This window comes from Mesoplodon densirostris, chromosome 10 (assembly GCF_025265405.1).
Source record: "Mesoplodon densirostris isolate mMesDen1 chromosome 10, mMesDen1 primary haplotype, whole genome shotgun sequence".
In the NCBI taxonomy this organism is placed as follows: domain Eukaryota; kingdom Metazoa; phylum Chordata; class Mammalia; order Artiodactyla; family Ziphiidae; genus Mesoplodon; species Mesoplodon densirostris.
The window spans coordinates 43,561,354-43,583,195 of record NC_082670.1 but is presented as its reverse complement, the minus strand read 5'-3'; the positions used below and the strand labels follow the sequence as shown (position 1 = coordinate 43,583,195).

The 21,842-nt window shown below is 38.9% G+C and overlaps 1 protein-coding gene across 2 annotated transcripts in view; it reads left to right on the top strand.

The window, feature by feature from the left end:
• COL21A1 (collagen type XXI alpha 1 chain) overlaps positions 1 to 21,842 on the top strand; it is a 127,543-nt gene that overhangs the window by 29,734 nt on the left and 75,967 nt on the right. For both annotated transcript variants that reach the window (XM_060110241.1, XM_060110242.1), the window contains 3 exons: positions 7,122 to 7,184; positions 20,691 to 20,744; positions 20,836 to 20,889. In XM_060110241.1, the coding sequence (XP_059966224.1) occupies positions 7,122 to 7,184; positions 20,691 to 20,744; positions 20,836 to 20,889 (171 nt within the window). The remainder of the gene's footprint in view (positions 1 to 7,121; positions 7,185 to 20,690; positions 20,745 to 20,835; positions 20,890 to 21,842) is intronic.

Sequence of the window (21,842 nt, the reverse complement as noted above, 5' to 3'; positions counted from 1 at the left end):
ACTTTTGATAAAACACACAAATAAGAGCTGAGTAGACACCAAATTCCTAATCACCATTGACTCTGTTATGAAATTTCTGCCTAATACCTTAGAATAGTTTAAAATGTGAATTTTAGTGATTTTTTAAAAAAGTGATTCTAATCTGTAATTGCCTTTGAACCTAAAACTGATACCACATAAAGAGGGAGTGTTATTAGTTTGTTTGCTTGTTTATTTGTCTGTTTTTTCCCCTAATACCACTACTGTATCCCAAGAATGATACCTCCTTACAACCTGGTAAAAAATGAAGAAAGGTCATTTGTTAAAATATGTTCTAAATTCTTAAATATCTAAATGCTTATTCTGTCAAAATGCTATTCAGATAGAAAAATGAAGTAAAAAATTTCAAATTGGTTTGAATGTTGTGTTTGATGTCCAATTCTAAAAAGAAAGGCCAGTGTGTATATGTGTGTGCATGTGTATTGATTTATTTATTTTACTTAATCATGTAATAATTACTTTTAGTTATATTCATACATGCATATCTCTCAGTTACATTTATATATTTATTTGTGTGTATATCTGTATATATATTATTTGTGTGTATATGTGTTATTTGTGTGTGTATATATATGAAAACTTACATATTCATCTGTGTACACATTTGTATATGATTGGAACCATGATGCGCATACTATTTTATAACTAGTCACTTTTTAACATAACAAATACTCTGAATATGTTTCTGTGTTGTTAAATATGAATGACTAAATTTTTTAAAGTAAGTTGATACTAATCGTGGCATCACTTAGACACAGCCTAAGATATTGAGATGTTAAGTGGTTTGTCCACTATAGATAAATCTTGTTTATTTAATATTATTTAAAAATATCATCTAGATAAAAATAATGTCTAACTTGAAAGCAAGTATGACTTCCTAGCCAGAAAGAATGGTTCGTGTATTGCTCACCTATTACTTGAAGTGGCCATAATAAGTTCTGTTAAATATGAGTTGTAATGTTCATTTAGATGGAATTTTCTGAGAGTTTTAAGTTTTTAAGAGTTTTAGTTTTCATCACAACTAAAAGTTTTCTGTTTTTAGATGGGTAATCTGAGAGTCGGATTCTTCCTAACATTTGTGCATGTTTCCCCATCTATTTTCAGATGATAGTTCATGACCTACTTCAAACTTAGCTGTTAAAATCAAGAAAGAAATGCAATTTAAGAATTAAAAGAATGGGATTTCCCTGGTGGTCTAGTGATTGAGACTTCACCTTCCAATACGGGGGTGTAGGTTTGATCCCTGGTTGGGGAGCTAAGATCCTACATGCCTTGGGGCCAAATAACCAAAAACATAAAACAGAAACAATATTGTAACAAATTCAATAAAGACTTAAAAAAAAAAAAGGTCCACATCAAAAAACAAATCTTAAAAAAAAAAGAAATAAAAGAATACATTCAATACTTCATTCAAAGTAAATCTGTTTGGCTTGGAACTTGACTTCATTCCATTATAATCAATTTACTATTGTGAACAATTTTTAGATTGCCTTTAGGAAAGTTAACCCAAGTGTTCTCTATTAAAGTAACCATGTTATTTAGGATGCCTGATACAAAGGAAAAATACCTATAAGATGTTTCTGGGAGAATTTACCTTGCAAGCCAGCATAGCGTGACCTACAACCAGACTATCTTTTGAAACATAGTCATACAGCTTATTCAACTTGGGTTGTTATACATAGAAATGATTTGATCTGTAAGAGATCAGAGTCCCATGACATCTGACTTCTCTAAGCCCAGAGGACCTTCCAGCCCCTCAGGCCACCCCCAGGGGCTCTAAGGGGCTGTCCACTTCCGGGTGTGGGGCACCTGATGCCTCTCATGTTTCCTGATTCATCATTAGTGGTCCATTAGGCATCTTGAAGTGACACCAATTTTTATGCCTGTATGTTTCTATAGCAAATTTTTAGCACACCCTTTGTCTTATCTGGGAAAGCCTCTGATCTTCAGTATTTCCAAGTTTCATGTGTTCCTCATTTTCATCCTCTTTTCTTAGTCATCATCTAGCCCCACTGCCACCTACTTTAAGTGAAATTGCAGTTTTCCACAGATCTTCAAGTTGGCGTGCCTTCTTAATCTGCTTTCCATTTTCTTCAGAAAATCTGGCAGGAGGACAGGACACACACACACTCTTCCATCCTTTTAAGGCTCTTTCCCCTGGAGGTGGTTCCTTACCCACATTGGAGACCTGCATGTGAAAAACAGAATCCCTAGCAACACCCTGAGTTGTTCTTCCTTTAGAGAATTTCTGGCCCGGGAAATTGATAGAGTTTTAATTAGTTCAACAGAATCAGAACTAAAACAGGTGAATCGATTTTACTATAGATCCAACTGAGGCGTATTGGCTGTTTTTGTGAGATGCTCTCTGGAAAGTTTTACAGATTTCCATCAAGCAGACTTACCTGTGCAGGAGAATGTAGTCTTCCTATTAGCCAGAAATCGGGTTCTCAGAGCTGAGAGTTTGGTCATGAAACTGAAACAGAGGAGAAATTTGTGTGTGGATAGGTGGGTAAGTGCTTATTCTAAGATAAAGTCAGTCATCTGTTTCAAGTTCTCTCAATTTCCAACAAATATGACATGCCTATTGCAAAACCAGGTTAAATTAACTATGGTATCCCATACTTGGACTTTTCATGACATTATAACTCTTCAATATGCATAGAAAAATATATTTGTCACGGAGCTGTGAACCCCTGTATGAGGCTGGCTTATTTATTCTGTGTCCTTAATGTCAAAGGGAGTGAGTAAATTAATGACTCTCTGGGAATGACTTTTATATGCAAACACAATAAAGGTTAATACAAACTAAATTCTCCTTTGGAATTCCACTGTCTAGCACAATACTTAATAATAATATATTTTTTATTTAAAAAATTATGAAATCATTGAAAAAATAAGGTTCACCCCTCCTCCTGATTAATCTATGTGGAATGCCTTTGTTCTATGTGAAAGATCCAGGCAATCCCCAATTTACAAACAGCTCCCTTCCAAAAGACCTATCCATTCAAATGGCAGCTTCTTCTCCCACTTCATAGCTGGAGGAACATTTATGGGGACAAACTCCCCACATTTGATCTAATCTTAAATCTATGAGTGCAGAAGTGGAAAGAAAGCATTTTTTCCCCTTTTTTAGCAAGGAGCAATTTCTTAATAACTTATTTTCTCTGAAATACCATTCTTTCTACAACTATATTGATGCCCTTTGTTTCACCCTGATAATTCTTCTGATTAGAGACTCCTTTGGATTATCAAAGTAGCCTCTGTCTAAAATACAAAAGCCTTTGGAAAATTTCAGGAGCCATTGGGCATTCACATTTTTATGTTAATTTTCCTAAACTAAGTGGATTCCTTTTAGCTGAAGAGAATGTTTGAGTTTTGAGGGAGGGGAGAGGTTAGTCTTGGAGAAAGGAATAGGTCTTAGGTCAGATACTTTTGTGGAGGCCAGCAGTTAGTCTGAAGGCACAAGTGTTTTGAGAAGAGAGCTTGAAAACATGGGATTTGGACCTAGGAGACATTTGTTTTAGATGAGCAACTTAAAATATTAGCTTACTTTTGCAAGCATTACTGTTTCTCACTTTAATTATTCACATTTGCACATTTGCAAGGCCATGAGCAGGGATGTTTTAACTTAGTCCATGATGTTTCCATTCCTGTCAGCAACTCAGAAATCCTGTGGCACAAAATCAGTTCATCATAAGTAAGAATTGCTTTTCAGCTGAATACTTATTTTTTAGAATTGCAAATGTTTCAACTAAATTAGAAGAAAGCAGATTGAGAATTTAGTCACACTTATATAAATATAGGTCAAATGTCTAATTTGATGTATTTGGAAAATTTTTTCCATGTTAAATTTTCTAGCTCTCCCTGGGTTGGGTTCTGATCAGTGTATGCATTTTGATGTGGGCAAAGAGAGCAGTGTTTAGGAGCATGGAGTCTGGAGCTGAATTGGCTGAGTTCCCATCTCTCTGCTGCTTTGTGACCTTGGGCAAGTTACCTAACCTTCCTGGGTCTCAGTTTTCTTATATGTAAAATGGGAACAGTAAAATTACCTGCTTCGTGGGGTTATTGTGAGGATTAAGTAATTTAATACATGTAAATCTCTTAGAGCAGTGCTTAGCATATAATAAACAGTCAGTAAAGGTTAGGTGTCAGATTTTATTACAGTAATAAAATTGAATTTTTATTCTAATTGGCCTTTTCTTCGAAAATCAGTTTGGGTTTTACTTTATTCTTCCAATTTTATGGAAACAACGGCAAACCTACCCGAGTTTTTGCAAATAAACCAGTAGGACAACAGTCAAAATAACCAGTAAAACCTACTAGAAATAATAGAACCTGCAAAAGAGATTATTTTCCCTCTTGGGGCTGTTGACCTGTGCCTTAAGAAGTCACATTGGATTTATCTTGTGGGTGATTTTTTTCCCTTGGTAACTTAGTTTTGATTCATTTAAAATATTATTGTTAAGTATATTTTGTACTTTTATGCAACATAAAAACACAAATCCCTTTTCTTCTCATGCCAAAGTTTTATTTCAGCCTCATCATTGTAGAAGTTAAAGCCTCTCAGATCCTTTTGATGTCCTAGATTTTGCTGATAATTAATATTCTGCAAGTAAAGAGGTCATTAACAGGAGATTGGATCTGATTGGAAATAGTCAGCAAATAGTTATTGAACTTCTACTTGGTACCCAGCATTGTCCAAAAAAGGAGAAAATATTGACCATGTTTTCAAGGAGTCTCAATCCAAATGATAAATGAAGACCCATCAAGGGAAAACTTTGAGAAAACTCTTGTTATGAATAAATGATCAGTGATATGGGAGCTGCTGTAGCATTTCAGTAGAAAAAGACATCAGGAGAAAATGCAGTAACAAGGAAGGTGCAGTGATTGGAAATTTTGTTATATTAACTCAAATGGAAAAGGAAGAGTCTTCCCAGGAGATAAAAAAAAGATCGAATCTGTTGAAAGGCAGTGAGACCAATCTGAACATGGTTAAAGAAACATGGCAGGGAAGCCAGAGATTATTGTGGAACCTCTCAAAATAAGAAGAAAGACATCTAACACCCTAGAGAACAGGAATGCTGCTCCCTTAATGTCCAGCTGACACTGGATTAGAATTACAAATTGTACCTCTTCAGCAAGAAATTACATGTTCCTGTGTTATTTTTCTCCCTGGATTTACAGCTACTCTTTTTCGATCTCTTTTAAAAATGGCATTTCCCTTCTTAGCCTTTCCACAAGCTAAACTTCTTGGGCAATCGTAGGTGAAAAACCCATCCTTTCTTCATTGGTTCCTTGGTAGAGTTCACACAGTTCTTTCCATTTTTCCTGTTATGTTTCAGGAACAAACGTCCCTCGCCAGTAGCCTGAAGTAGAATTTCAGATCAGCATATTTGGCTCTGTGCAAGTACCCTTAGCACTGGTGTTTAGTTAATGTATAATCACTGTGGTATGTGTGAATGATTTCTTGATGTAGATATGAAGCACTGTTGAATTGAAATCAGTTGTCTGTCTGTAGTAGTTTACCAATACTGACGACCGAGACGTGATGATTTTAGGGGTGATACCGCATGTGGACCTCATGGACTCCATAATATGTGGATATGATATTATTATTATTACTACTACTACCATTATTATTATTTTTGCTACACCTCACAGCTTGTGGGATCTTAGTTCCCCGACCAGGGATTGAACCTGTACCCTCGGCAGTGAAAGCACAGAATCCTAACCACTGGGCCACCAGGGAATTCCCTCATATTATTTTTTTGAAGTATTTCTTAGAATTAAATTATAAAACACCCTCACTTCACCAAAAATGTTGCTTTCATTGCCTTTTTTCATGGTGGTGACCATCTGACTGGTCAGTACTGACCACTGGGCCTGGGCTCGTTGCCAGGCTGTATGGAATAATGTTCCTTGAAGGTCTCTGGTTTGTGAGGACAAAGATCCTTTTTTAGGTGTGAAATGTACTCAGGGACTCTGGGGGTTGTACAGAGTTCTTTGGCTTGGGCCTCACTTTCACGAAAATATTCAAATCTAGAAGTTTATCATTATGTTAAAATGAGATTATAAATATAGGCAGAGACACACTGACTGGAATGAAAGAAATAACTGTTGTGCAGCTGTAAACTTGAGTCCCACATGGAAGATCACATAGCCTATGGGCTGTTTTTTTTAAAAATACTTTTTTTTAAGGTAGAAATTATTCTTGTTTTTTATTGAAGTATAGCTGATTTATAATTTTGTGTTAATTACTGCTGTACAGCAAACTGATTCAATGAAAAAAAAAAAATATATATATAAACACACACACACACACACACTCATACATATATATACACATTCTTATTCATAATCTTTTCCATTATGGTTTATCACAGGATATTGAATATAGTTCCCTGTGCTATATAGTAGGACCTTGTCATTTATCCATTCTATATCTAATAGTTTGCATCTGCTAATTCCAAACTCCCAATCCATCCCTCCCCCACCCCCCTTCCCCTTGGCAACCACAAGTCTGTCCTATATCTATATCTGTGAGTCTGTTCCTGTTTCATAGATAAGTTCATTGGTGTCATATTTTAGATTCCACCTGAAAGCAATATCATATTAAAAAATAATTATCAATTGAATTATTATATCATAGGTCATGGATATCTGTAGTGTAACATCTAGAATAGAATTAAATCTATAGATTTCTGAGTGAAATACTACTGTCGTTGAAACCATAGTTGTTCTGACATTGCACAGTTTGTTCAGAATTCTAAAAATGTCTCTTGTTATAAATACTGATGTTTTACATCAGTGAAAAGTACTTTCCTTGTTATACCTGTTGTGCTCACAGAATTAAATCCCTGAAAGTTTTACATAATAAAATGCCTTTAATTTTTAAGGTAGATATGATATCATTTTTCTAACCCTATTTTGGAATTTCCATATTTGTTTGTTTATTTTTTGTTTGTTTGTTTTTCAATATACAAAAAGCTGCAAATAATGGAATTGGCTTTGAACCTTGATGGCCTCTGGCTGAATCAGTGTGGTTGGTTGTGTTGGACTGAGAACTTTGTTTTCCTCTCTAGGGTGACCCTGGACAGCCTGGGAACCCTGGATACCCTGGACAACCTGGTCAAGATGGTAAGCCTGTGAGTACTGAAAGCTTAGTCATCTCCAGTACTGGGATTATAGGGTCAATGTAACATTGCACTGGGCGAAATTAAACAGGCAGGGAAGACTTTAGTCAAGACTATTGTAATAGGGGAGAGAGGCTCAACTCCACGCAGCTGAAACAGGGGGAGGGAGGACTCCCGAGGGCTGGGTGAGCTGGGAGAAAAGTACTGGAGGACTTTGAGGGGAGATTGATCAATGGGATGAGCAAGTGGAATTATTCCTGAGCATGGCAAAGGTCTTCCTCAAGGTTAGGCCATCTGTGTTTGCTACTTGGCACCTGTCCAATTTAGGGTCATCTCCTCTGTTTCCTTAATGGGTGTTGGGGTGCTGTTTCCTTAATGGTTCCATTTCAATGGGATGGCTCTCAGGTCCTGGAGAGAGACCTGGGTTGTAAAACTGGCAAGAAGCTTTTTAAAAGATTTACATCTCAAAGGGGCAGATAAAGAATTTATGGTTGATTTTCAGTTTTCTAAAGTAAATTCTGTAGGAAAAGGGAGATCAGGGGTGTAGACTTGGGAGGAAGGCAGCTAAAGTTTAGTCAAGCTGAGGGCCACGTTAGGCTAGCTTGGTCAATAGAATTAGTGTTCTAGTCTCCTTTTAGGTATCTTCACAACTGCATACATCTTTGCTACATTAAAATATTGCCCAGTGAGTTCTCAATATCAATGAATATACGGGCTCAGAAATCCTTTTACTTTTTTCCCTTCATGTCTTAAAGTTTTCAAGTTAAAAATCTTTCTAAAGGTGATGTTATTTTCCTCAGAATATATGCACTGGAGTATACTTATAATCTGACTTACACAAATATCCTCTAAGGTTCAAGAGAATTTTAGGGATATTTATGAATTAAGGAAACAAAGCAAAACCACTTTAAAGCAACTTAGGCAGATTTTTACTGGTAAGTCAGCATGTTTATCACAGTAAATAAACATGAGGTAATAGCTTTTGAATGTTAAACAGTTGTCGCCAAAAAAAGGTATCTCCTGGGAGACTTTATCACAAGATGTTAACTCTTTCCATGAAGCATGGGAAGGTTTATACTATGTGTCAATAATTTTCAAGGCATGAAAGAACCACAGGCCTCATGTTAAACCACCAACACCCCAACCATCAGGATAGAGGGAGCTTGTTCAGTCCCTGAGAGAAGTGTGCTGACAAATTTAATACAAAAAAATGCAGCCAACTTTCGAAGTGGCAGTGTGCTGGCACCTTTCACACCCGTGTTGCATGAGAAAGGGGTTAAATATACAGGTGAGCCTCTCTGAGAGAGATGTCAAAGAAAGGAGTCTGAAGGGGTGACAAAGTGTTGGCCAGCTTGGAGCTGAAGTGCTGCCAGGAGATGGGGGTGGTGCTGTTGAGCCGACTCAGTGGATTCTCTCCAAGTGTGATGGATCCATAAGGGGGCCTGCAGAAAGGAAGTGATGTGGTCTGACTTACTATTTAGAAAGATAAATATGAATATTCTGTGAACAGCAGATTATATGCGTCAACTGAAAAAATGCACAACCTAAAAGTTGAGAATTATGTTTTATTTGGCGGACTTTCTGAGGACTTCAAGCCTGGAAGGCAGCCTCTCAGAGAGCTCTAAGGGACTGCTCAGGAGAGGTGAGGGAGGGGCCAGGATATAGAGAGGTTTTTGCAACAAAGGTCAGGGAGTCCAAACATCAAAAGATTACGGTTCATTAAAGAAAACCAGACATCTCAAGTTAAGGGATTTAGTGCTTTTCTATGTATGGGAAGATGTAAGAGTCCAGGCTCATTGAAATCATTCCTTTGATATGCACCTCAGCTATCTGGGGCCAGTGTCCTGTGTTTTCTCATCCTGAGCCCCCCTCAGGGTACATCATTGGGGGCGGCTGCAGTGGCTGAGGGCTTGATGGTCGGCATCCTGTTTCCATCCTGAGTTGCTTCAGGGATTACAGTCTGGGTGGCTGTAATGTGACGGCTTGATGGCTGCAATATCCTTTGTTTACTGACATGGCAGGTGGCATTTTTCATTCACATGGGGCAAGAGTGGGGACAGGAGGCCATGCAGGAGGTTATTTCAACATTCTGAGTGAGAAGTAAGAGTGGCCTGGATTAGGGCGATGTGCTGGAAGAGGGAAGAAGTGGTCAGAGTCTGGAGTATTTTTTAACGTGAAGCCGAGAAGAATCACTGCCAAGTTAGATGTGAGGGCATGAGAGAAAGTGCCAAGGAAGCCCCAGAGAACCTTAGCTTGGGCAGCTGGGTGAATTGTGGTGCCATTTCCTGAGCTGGGTGACAGTGGCAGAGATGTAAGTTTTTGGGGAAGACATCGAGAATGCATTTGTAGACCTGCTGAAGGTGTCTCCTAGGATATTAGAAACAGGAATCTTGAGTCAGGAATGTATTGGAGAATGAAAACACACAGTTAGGACTCTGTAGCATGTGGATGTATCTAAGCCTGCCAGAGCCGATGAGATCATTCAGGGAGTAAGTACAGACAACGGGAGAAGAGAAGGGGGCAGGGAGCTGAGCTTAGGGCTCTGTTACAGAGAAAAATAGGAGGAGGATCCAGCTGAGGAAATTGGGAAAGAATAGTCAGTGAAGTAGGAGGACCACAGGAAGGGTGTGGAATCCCAGAAGCCAAGTGCAGAACGCATTTGAAGAAGGGAGCCATTCATGTGTCACTGCTGCCATGAGGTTGATAAAAATGAGCTCTGTGTCTAGACCATTGGATTTGCTTGATAGAGGTCTGTAGGGACCTTGATAAATGGGGTTTCAGGGAAAAGCAGGTTTAAACAATGGGTTCAGGAGAGACAGTGGGAGATAAAATGGTAACAGTGAACATCGATACTTCTGAGGGGTGTAATGGGGAACAGAGAACTGGAGCAGTAGCATGGGGGGGATATGGGATAAAGGGGTTTTTGAAACAATAGGAGATGTTAGAACATGTTTTTATGATGATGAACATGAGGAAGAAGGGGAAAATTGGGAGATTTGGGAGATAAGGGATAGTTACAGGAAGAAAATCCTTGGGTAGGTAAGAGGGCATTGGTTCCAGTCACAAGAGGAAAAGTGTGGCCTGGTTAAGAGTCTAGGCAGTTAAAGCTTCAAATGGGAGTTAGAGGGCCAAGCCAAAAAGTACAGAAATTGCTAGGTGCAAGGATAAGAAGTTTATCATCAGACTGATACTATTTGAGTTGAATGAAATGAAGAGATTCCAAACCTAGCATCTCCCCCTTTTGCCTTTATCCTCAACTCCCATTATGTGCCAACCCTTGCCTTGTCGTTTCTCTTATAACCCATCCCTTTCTTGCGATAACTGCAGGTGTCATGTGACCTTGGTGAATTCCCTCACTGCAACCCCTTCATCCCGCTGAAGATACTGCCCGAGGGCCTGGGGGAGTTCTACCCTGATCATACTGAGGGGGATGGGTTTTATGAAGATGAGCCCTCTGCCTGGAGACCCCTTCCATGGGACATGCTCTCTCTGTTGCTGGCAGCTGCAGTGCTGTCTCAACTCCAAAGCAGAGACACTTCACATGTCGACTTGTCACCTGCTGGCCTTTTGTGATGACACGGAGCTCCCCTGACAGCACTGCCAAATTATTTAGGCTTTTGTCTTTCTAGTGGTGCAAAGTCCTAGGCAATATTGAGAGGTGAGTGCCTTCCACAGGCTATCAGCTCTAGTTCGCCCTTTTTGCCACGAGTGAAGTACTGGAAATTAGTTATAATTAGCTTGATACAATAATCATGGATATTATCCTCTGTGACTCTCATTTAAGCTATAGTAGGCTTATTGGCTCATCTCATTCAGTACCTGTATATTTGTGTTTTTGTGTGTGTGTATGTATAGATATAGCTCTGTAGTATCTGACATTAGATGTTAGATGCTATTAGGTAATATCTGATGTTAGAGAAAGAAGAAATCTACTGTAGTAGACAGAATCATGTCCACATCCTAACTCCAAGCCCTGTGAATATGTATGGTACCTTACATGGCAAAAGGGACTTTGAGATGAAGACATTTTCTTGGTTAATCTGAGTGGCCCAGTGTCATCACAAGGGTTCTTATAAGAGGGAGGCAGGAGTATCAGTCAGAGAAGGAGATGTAGTGGGTGATGGAAGCAGAAATCAGAAGGAAGCAGCTGTGAACCAAGGAATGCAGGCAGCTTCTAGAAGCTGGGAAAGGGAAGGGACAGATTCTCCCCTGGAGCCTCTGGAAGGAATTCAACCTCCCAGTGACACCAAGAATTTAGCTCCCTAAGACCCATTATGAACTTCTGACCTCCGGAAACATAAGTATGGGCTGTGTTAAGCCACTCTGTTTAGGGTAATTTGTTACATCAGCAGTGGGAAACTGATACACTACCCTGATCCTGTTTACCTAAAGGGATGACTTTTTTCTTAAATATCTCCTTTTTCCCTTGTCTTTGGAGATAAGAGGTTAGGTGACCAGGCAGGAAGAGAAAGTGAGCCTGGGAGCCAGAACAGCTGAGGGTCATTAGTGTGTGTCCAGGGCCAGCGCAGCGGGAGTGGGGCAGTGTGGGTGGGGCCTCTGGCTGGTGATTGAAGCCATCTGGCCAAGGAAACTTGGATGGAACAATTCTAAGGGAATTCTGCTTTGTTTGGATTTGGCTCTGTGCAACCCCCCTCAATCAGTAATTTGAATCTTTTTCACATAACCAAGCCAAGTCAACTGAAGCTTTAAATAGGAAATTATTCCACTCTGGAGAAATAGTAATTTTCATAAGGAAAATGCCTTCAACCAAAATTAAAGAACTATTTTCAAATCCTTCCACTGCTTTCTAATTTCTCTATCAGTTAAATAACTTCTCTCATCACAGTGTCTGAGCATATTACTATTTTACTATTTTATCATTATCAAAACAGAGGCAGAGGAAATGTTTATATATCCTGTTAGGTACTTCAGAGTAGTACAGCTATGAAAGACACTGCACTGCTATAGCACTGATTTTTTTTTTAAAGAAGGCCATTTATGGAAACATAATAGGACTATTTTATGATTTTGTAGAAGTTTGTATTTTTATGGTGCTCATTTCCATCTCTTTTCTGTCGTCATTAATTACTCTTCATGAAGGAAAGTACTTCCCTGAACCCAAAGCCCCAGCTAGTTGTTGGAGAGATCTGGGGCTGTTTTGCCTTCTTCTTTGCTTTTGAAAGTTGGTTTGCTTTTATGGGCCTCAGTTTTTTCATCTGGAAAATAAGAAGGTTCTCTTCAATGCTGATTTTCTAAGATTTCATTAAAGTCATATTTGCTAAGAGAGAAAGGTGAACTAGACCAGGCTTTAGCATTTTGGAGATGATTTTCCATATTGGCCTTAAGAACTGACCCAGGAAGACTGACCATACACTACTTCCAATAGACAAGAGTGCATTGGTCAACAGGTCAACCTCAGTGATGCAGTGCCCCTGGATGGTCCAGAGATGCCAGAAGGGGCCCACTTTCTCTGGGGGATTAAACCTTGTAGAAGTGGTAGTCAGCACAGGTGGGGAATTTCAAAGTTACAGGGCTTCTTACACCGCACATAGAGGGGTGGGGCAGCTACTCGAGATGAAGGTGTAAGGTAGGTGGGAGGAAGGAGGGGCCTCCTAGAGCCTTCAGGCCCTTGTGACCACTTGACTTTGGTTTCAATTGGAGTGAACTCAGGAGCCATGGGAGGGTCTTGAATAAAGCTGTGATGTGACATAACTTATTTGTAAAAGAAATGACTCTGACTTCTGAGTTGAAAATAGATGTTAGGGCGATGAGGGCAAAAACAGGGAGATGAGGACAGGAGGCTCTTGAAATAATCCAGGAATGAGATGAGGGCGACTGGCGTCAGGATGGTAGGAGCGAGGGGAAGGGAATTGCCTACACTCTGGGGATATTTTGAAGTTAGAGCCCCCAGGATTTACTGATGTATCAGATGTGAGTTTGCAAGAGAGCAGTCAAGGGTGACTCCAATGAGATGTGGTAGAGAAAATCGGGGAAGGGGAGTCAGGAGTTTGCCTTTGGATAGATCAGATTTTTATGTTAGACGTTCAAGTAGAAATTGTAAGTGGGTGATTGAGGATAGAAGTCTGGCATTCAGAGGGAGTTCTCTTTGTGAACTGTCCTTTCTTGTATTTTGCATCTCAATTAATGCACTTCTTATACATTAAGATAATGAATCCTTTGCTATAGATGTTGTCAATAGTTCTTCTCTTTATTTGGTTTACAAATTTGGTTTTAATTTTTAGAAAAGTAAAATTTCCCCACAATTAAATATTTTCTCTTGCTGTTTCTTCCAGTGTTCTTCTTTTGAGCATTCGATACTCTTTGTTCATTGATTTAATATGATTTTCAAGAATTTTTGATTCTTGATTTCATTTTGGGAATTTATTTTGGCATTTGGGATGACATGACGATCCAGAAAGCTCTGGTCAACTTGGAGAATGGCCATTCTAACAAACTGAAATTCAACCAGAATATGTGCCTGTGAGACGGTATTTAAATTTAACCTTGTCGAAAGAGGAATTAACATATGTAATGTGTGGCCTCAAAGGCTAATGCAATTTTTGGTCTTATTAGTAATATGTGATGTATGTATTATGGAAGACTACAATCCTGCTTTTGGAGTGTTGGATTTGGTTTGGGATATTACACTTTAGAAGTACGTAGGATCTGGAATTCATTCAGAAGAAGAGAGTAAACTCAGAAGACAGCCGGCGGGGGGGTGGGGGGGCAGTTACTGAGCTTCAGGTGTTATCCCAGCAAAGATGCTCTTCTCAAATTCTAAAATCCTCCAGAATGGTGGTAGAGAGAAGGAGGAAGGTGAGGAGAACTAGGCTTGCAGAGTAAGTTTGACGGGGGGTGGATAATTTGTAATAGAACAATAGGACCCAGCAGACAAGATTTTTTATGCTTTCCTCTTTTCCGACTCTGAACTGAATATGGTACCAACTGTGGACTCAGTCTTTTAAGAGCTGTGGGGGTTTGGGGTCCAAGGGCCATGAAGATGAAGGACCTGGAAAACGGGATACATTAGGATACAGGCCAAAGAAATGGCTATGATGTAGCTTGGAAAAAAGAATAACAGGAAGCGGCCTCATTATGAAGTATATGAAATATCCTTCTAGAGAGAACAGTTTCCACCTGAACTCACTTCCCTTCAGTCTTGGTTCCTTACCAAAAATGCTTATGGTCTCCTTGTCTCCCGCTGCCATTAAACAACCCCCCACCCCACACCTTTTGAACGTCTCACTGATAGATTAAAATGTGGACCATTGGGCTTCCCTGGTGGCGCAGTGGTTGTGAGTCCGCCTGCCGATGCACGAGACACGGGTTCATGCCCCGGTCCGGGGAGATCACACATGCCACGGAGCAGCTGGGCCCATGAGCCATGGCCGCTGAGCCTGCGCGTCTGGAGCCTGTGCTCCGCAACGGGAGAGGCCGCAACAGTGAGAGGCCCGTGTACCACAAAAAAAAAAAAAAAAAAAAAATTGTGGACCATTTGTGTCAAATGAAGTATCCACTGCTTGGGCAGTTTATCTTCCTTTTCTCTAATAAAATGTTATTTAAAACTCATCTCTTCTATAAAGTTTTCCTAGACAAAGCTTAGTGGATTAGCTACTTCATTTTTCTTCAACACACCCCTTATGTAAATCTCATACATGGATCATCTCATACATGGATCTTTCCATGTTTATGTCATGCGTCTCTTAAATAGATTACATTATACTTTATATAGGTAGTATATACAATAATAATAATATGTGCATAATCAATACATGTATATGAATGCTATCTGTATATTTAATTAAATTAGTCAAGGAATTGTTTGGTGTCACATCTAGCACTTGTGATTTTAAAGGTCAATTCATGCCGACATTGTGTCTTCTTTTGATTGTAATCTATATGAATGCAGGGCTGTTTCTACTATTATTTTTAGAGCCCTAGGTACCGGTGACTGGTTGGACTCAATATTTATATATTTGCTTATTTATTTATTCTTTTATTCATCCACTCACATACTAGATATTTGGTGGGTGTTCTTCTAGGCTAAGGGAATATAGCAGTGAAGAAAACAGAAAAAATATCCTGCTGTTTTGAATATCACATTCTACTGGGGAGAGAGAGGTAATAAATTCATAATTATAAAATAATAAATATGTAAATAATATCAGATGGTGGAAAGTACTATGAAAAAAGATAGGACAGCAAGAGAGGGAATGAGGTTTAGCTATTGGTCATCGTCCTTTGAACGTAAAGCATAACTATAGAGATTTAGGGTGGGAAATAAGAATTACTAAGAAGGTATCAGTTACGTTACAAATCTGTGCATTCTCCTTTTGAAATAAGCTTAGTATAACTTTAAGTGTAACCTCACTCAGGGAATGAGGCAGTTTAGCTAAGTTTAATTGCATCTGTGAATCTGAGAACAGAACCGTATCTTCAGAGATTATTTGTCAAAGGCAGGCAGTGTTTTCCTTTCATGTGCAAAGCTCAAGTCTGACTGTGTGAGCCCCTGATTGAGTGGCTTGGATAGAGATCAAAGTCCTTCATCAGACCCACAATGCTGTGTGCATAGCCTCCGTCCTCCCATTTTGGTCCTGTTTTGCAGGCTGCTTCTTCATGCTCTCTCTCTTCTTTCTTCTCCGTGGATGTGTCTCATCCTGTCACACCGCAGGACACGTTGAAGGGCTCCCTCTGCTGCACTGTGCTTCCTTGACTGTTCCTTTGAGCCTGTGTCTTCCGGAAGCTTCCCCTGACTGCTACCCTTTGACCCTTATGACATCACAGTTCTTTCTTAGATCTCAGCGCAGGTGAAATTTTACAGATATTCATGTGATCTATTACGCAAGTAATTTGAGCAATCAGTTAAAGCCTATAAACTCCTTGACTCATAGTTGGGTTAGGTGACAAACAAACTAGTTTCTATAGTAGATATACCTAGAAAGACAGGTTTATGAATATTCTTAGAATTTAGTTGTGTAGAGTTATAAACTCTGCCAGTGCCTAGAGGAATCCACAGTGCACATTAAAAGTATACACTTAATTTTGGTTACCTAATTACCCTGGCTGGGTACATAAGAGACTCTGTTGGAACTCTGGGAAACATTGAAGAAAATTATGTAATAGTATAAAATTTAAATCACCTTCTTATATTTTAAAAAGGAGAGTGACATCCAGAGAGATTTCTCTAGATTTCATTCTCGTTTTTAAATTTAGAATATTTAAAGGAAACCAATGACTCTATCCTCACTACTGAAACAAATCTGTACATTTAGATTGGCAGAATATTTTATGGTATGGTTAGAACTGGGTTCAGAAGAGATTGTGACCCTTGCACGTTTGATGATTTTATTTTCTTAATTTCCTTTTCAAAGCTATACATCTTTCCTAGAGCATCAGAACTCCGAATCATGGAAGAAAGTAAATTGATTCTGTATTCTTCAACCCTACAATTTGGCAGCGAGAATATTTTTTTTCCTAAAAATGACTCATTTACAAAGAGCCTTTGTGTAAACATGGAAAAGACTTACATACTCTCAGAAATCTTGCAATTGGGGGTAGGGTGGGTATCTGGGCCTGCTAATAATTTCGAAATGGCAAAATTAATGTTGAACAATTAGTTATTGACCAATTAGTTAGTCAATGATCATGTGAAAGTTACAGTTCTACAAGAAAAGACAGACACTTATATATTCAGAAAAAGGAAAACTCAGTTAAGCTATATAAAAAGCTTATCATTTTTCCTGTTTCAGGGCATTTTTCTTGTTTTAATGTACCCTGCTATGAGTCAACCAATGTTTTATTTTTTGCTCCTCTTGGAAAGTGTTCTGTGTTGTAATATTCCTCCCCATTAACCTTTATTTTCCTGATTTTTAGTCCAAAATTTGTTGTTCTGAATTTCATCCAGTTTCTTCTGGTGATTTGCCCTGGGATCTCCCAGCTTGAATGTGGTTTTGGTTTTTCTTTATTGTTGCTAATCACGCTTCCTCTAGCTTCTAAAATAATCATTGAATATCTTGGTACAGCTAAGTTTTCAAGAATGCATCTCATTGTACATTAAGAAAACAACAACAAGCTGGTTCTTATAGTGTGGGAAGCATTGAGCATTCCTGTATTGCAGTTCTTCTAAAGACAAAGCAAACAGGGCCATTAAAAAATACACAGAGACCTTGTTCACATGTTCAGCATTAGATGTGTATGCATTCTGAAGAAAGGTTGTCATGATGTGATGCTCAGCCATGCCATTCTTCATACTCTAATGGTGGCCATTAAGACTACGAAATAACATTCTGCAGAAGTGTTCTCATGGCTTTGCACAATAGTCACTGAGTCTGAAGACAAGGAAGAAGCTCAGGAATAAAGACACAGACCTACTAGAGAATGGACTTGAGGATATGGGGAGGGGAAAGAGTAAGCTGTGACAAAGTGAGAGAGTGGCATGGACTTATATACACTACCAAACATAAAATAGATAGCTAGTGGGAAGCAGCTTCATAGCACAGGGAGATCAGCTCAGTGCTTTGTGACCACCTAGAGGGGTGGGATAGGGAGGGAGGGAGGGAGGGAGGGAGGGAGATGCAAGAGGGAAGAGATATGGGAACATATGTATATGTATAACTGATTCACTTTGTTATAAAGCAGAAACTAACACACCATTGTAAAGCAATTATACTCCAATAAAGATGTAAAAAAAAACACAAAACCTCACCTTTACTGAGTTCCTTATGCCAGAGTTCTTCACCTGTGAGTCCATTTGTTTCTTTTCAGAAGCAAAGTGGGTATTATTATCCTAGTTTATGGTGAGAAACTGAGGCTTAGCTAGGCAAAATGACTTAGCCCAAGTCCCACAGAAAGTCAACGGAGGAGGAAAAATTCAGCCCCAGGTCTTTTCCAATTTCAAAATTCATTGCCTTTCCACTTCACTGTGTTGCCTCCCAGCATTTGGGAATGTGATGAGTCTGCCTGAGGTCATATTTTAAGTCAGAGGTGAGCTGGGAACATTGTTTGGGGCATCTCTGCATTGCTTTACTCCATCAAAATATGATGTGTCCTCTCTAATAAATGCAACACGTTCATTGATTTCTTCTTAGAAGGGGAGAGATGGCATGGCAACTTTTGATCTTCTACAAAAGATTAACTTTCTGAAAAAAAGTAATAAAGCAGATATGACATTTGGCTTAACTTTTGAAAAAAATGTGAAAGAAAATAATTGATTTAATGTGAACTTTGCTGATAACCAACCATTTTGATACATAGTAACTTTCTTTTGAGGAATTTTATGAACATTCCTTTCCTCTGGGTCTTCAGAATTCTAACCAATTTAAAACCAGTCTGGCAAATGGACTCCCTTGAATCCGATGAATTGTTCTAGAGTCCTAAGATTGGATGTGCCATGATGCATTTTCTGATAAGAATGTATTTCCACCTGCTCTATCAACTTACTAGTTATGCAACTTTTGGCAAGTTCTCAGTTTCCTCATCTGCAAATGGGGATAATGTAGAAACTACGTTAAAGGGTGGCTATGAGGATTAAGTGAATTAACATATGTGAAGTGCATAGTCTGGAACATGATAAATACTATATAAGTCATTGTTACTATTATTTATTCCAGTTACAATAGCATGTTTCAAGTATGACAGACTATCCAGAGGGTGCACATGGGGTTTGAAGGATCTAAAGAACATCCTAGGAGGTGGCATTTATAAGTAACCTGGTTCTGTGTAGGCATCTGCTAGCAGTGACAGCTGAAATACAATTCTAGACCCATCTAATTCCAGAGTGAAGGAGATTCAGTGATAACTAGACTGGCAGAGATACCAGGCTGAACAAACTGTGTAGCTTGACTTTCTTCTTTCTCCTCACTGATCTTGAGAATGTGAGCCACGCAGTATTACTAACAGTTTCAATTTGCCACTGGAAGCAGCTCAAGCAAACGTGGTTCCTTGGGGAGAGTTTTTTCACACTTGCGTGCAGCATGGATAACTTGGAAGTGAATTCTTCCAACGTTTGATTAACAAAATATGTAGCAGATGCTCTGTTCAATGCTAGAGATATAGAAATAAATGATACCTGGTCCCTAATCTCAAGGGAGCATAATCCAGTGACACAGAGACAGTGCCAGCCCAGAGAGCAGATGATGAGTTTGAAAATTGCAGGTTGTTTTGTATGGAGTATGAAGAGGTTCGTTATGAGACTCGTTCACAGTGAAGTAAAATGTTTAAGGATGGGGCCAATGGACTCGAGAAATATTTGAGTTTGAGGAATACAGGAGAAAACATAATTCTGTGAACAACTGAATGGGGAAAGGCTGATGGTTGGTTATGGAAATTATATAGTCATCCTCATTCTGGGAGTAGCTGAGAGCATTTTATAAAATGAGAGCTTCAAATGCATATAAAAGGAGAAAAACAATAATCTAAGACTGATCTTTCTGGGACAACCATTAGTATTGCTATTATTGTTACTACAGCTAGCAAAGAATAGTAAGAGGAATATTTGAAAATGGGACTGGAAAAGCAGGGAATTCTGATGTTTCTGAAATTACAGCTAAAAATGTACTGACAATTGAGTAGGTGAATACAAAGATCCATGCAGACACCCATGAATAGCCACATGGAAATGAAGGTTTTAGATTCAAGAATGAAGATGTTATTGGAAACATTAATGAGATTTGTGTAAATAACTCTTGACAACAGAATACTGTACCCAAACAGTAAGATCCGAGGAAGATGGGATGTGAATAAGAGAGGTAAATGTTTGCAGGTGCCAAGTGGTCCAAGTCAACCCAACATTGACCCTGGTAAGCCTAGATAAATTTTGAGGGACTGCAAGTTTATTTTGGAGTTTAGTTGCCGTGTTCTGAGTGAAGATTGAATACTTTGCCTCTGTCTGAAAAAGTTGTGCTGTTTTACCAAAGCTCCAGATTCTGGAGGGATGTGTAGGAAGAAGTGGAGATGAAAGTGACCTCAGCAGATGGCTCAGCCTTGGAAGGTGTGGGGACATGTCACAGCCATGTTCGGGGGGTAAACTTTCTAAAGTGGGCAAACCAAAGGCTGTTATAGACTTACCTTGAAGAATAATATTCATCCAGGTGTAGTTTATTCCAGAGGTTAACTCGGATGGCCATAATCAGGTAATTTAAAAATGTATTACATTTGTTTAATCCTCCAATCCTAGATGTTTTTCTTTTGAATACATTGAATATGTTTCTAATGTGCAGAACATTTCTCCAGGAACTCTGAACATTGGCTCTCTATTTCCCTCCCAGAGCCTTCCTTTTAATCAAAGCATTTCTGGATAATTTTATTGAGCTAGAGATATTTCAGATCTTTTTTCCTAAAGACTGAAGGATGTGAATTCCTTATTAAGCATTTTGCCACTTTGTTATTTTGGTTTCTTAAACAATCACGAAGTGAAATCATAAGGTGTGAGAAATGTGAGAAGGAATGAATTCTGAAATGGAGGGCTGCTCTGTGTAAATATGATGAAATATTAATGAGTTCTTATTTCATCTTCTTCAGGGATATCAGGGAATGTCAGGATCACCAGGTGTTCCAGGATCCCCAGGAATACAAGTATGTGATCTGTATATACATATTTTAGAAATACCATTTCTAGTGAACCAAAACACATAACTAACAGAATTTTATTTTGTGGTTAATTTAGGGAGCACGAGGACTACCAGGTTATAAAGGAGAATTGGGGAGAGATGGAGAAAAGGTAAATACATACAAGCAAATGTGTGTTCAGTTGTTTTAGTCACTCAAAGACAAAGGATGCAATCTGTGATGACTCCCATTCAATAGTGTTCGTCTTGGTGAATTCCAAGATGTCAGCTCAGAAATGTGTCAGTGGCCGTTGGCTGATCAATCTCACAGGAGGCTTTTATCACTAGATCAAAGTGGTTATCATTAGATGACCACTGTCAGATGGCACAGGTATTGGCATTGTCCTGGTACCATATTCCTTCTCTGTGATTAAGATCTGTAGGGACCTACCTTCTTAGAGGGAAGAGCATTATGTGAATAGAGTGTGTTCCCGTGTTAGCCACAGACAGCCATTTGTTCATCTCCACAGCAGAAATCTATCTCAGCCTTTCTGGACTTCTTTCTTTTGTAAGGATTCAGTGGGTACACAATATTTGTCTGATTTCCTTTTTTACAGCTTTGAGATTTGCTATGTTCTTTAAATATGTTCAATATTTTAGTACCTCCCCAGGGATCTAGTCCTGCATCCAGGTAGCTGGTCCACATCCAAGATGCCCATTGGAATTTGCTCGAATCCCCATGATGATTTGTTAGCTTAATTCCTAAAGCACAGTCATATTTCTACGTTCTTTGAAGGCCTTCTGTTTGCTCTTGATAAAAACCTGTACTAATTTTCTAGCTCCAATACTTGCAAAATGATTGCCTTTTAAAAATAGTGTGCACAGCATTCACACTTGAGAAACACTGATCTGGACTCCGTCTATTTTATGTTTTTATGGTTGCTTATGCTGGTTACAGAAAATTGTAGCTGCTCTAGTATGATCTCTGGATGGACCCCTGGCAGATCTCATGATGGGTCTGCTGCTTTCAAACTGTTTGATCTTGGCACGTGACTTGATGTCTTTGAATCTTATTTTCTACATTGACTCAGTGGGGATTTCTTTTTAGATTTGTTGTAAGGATTAA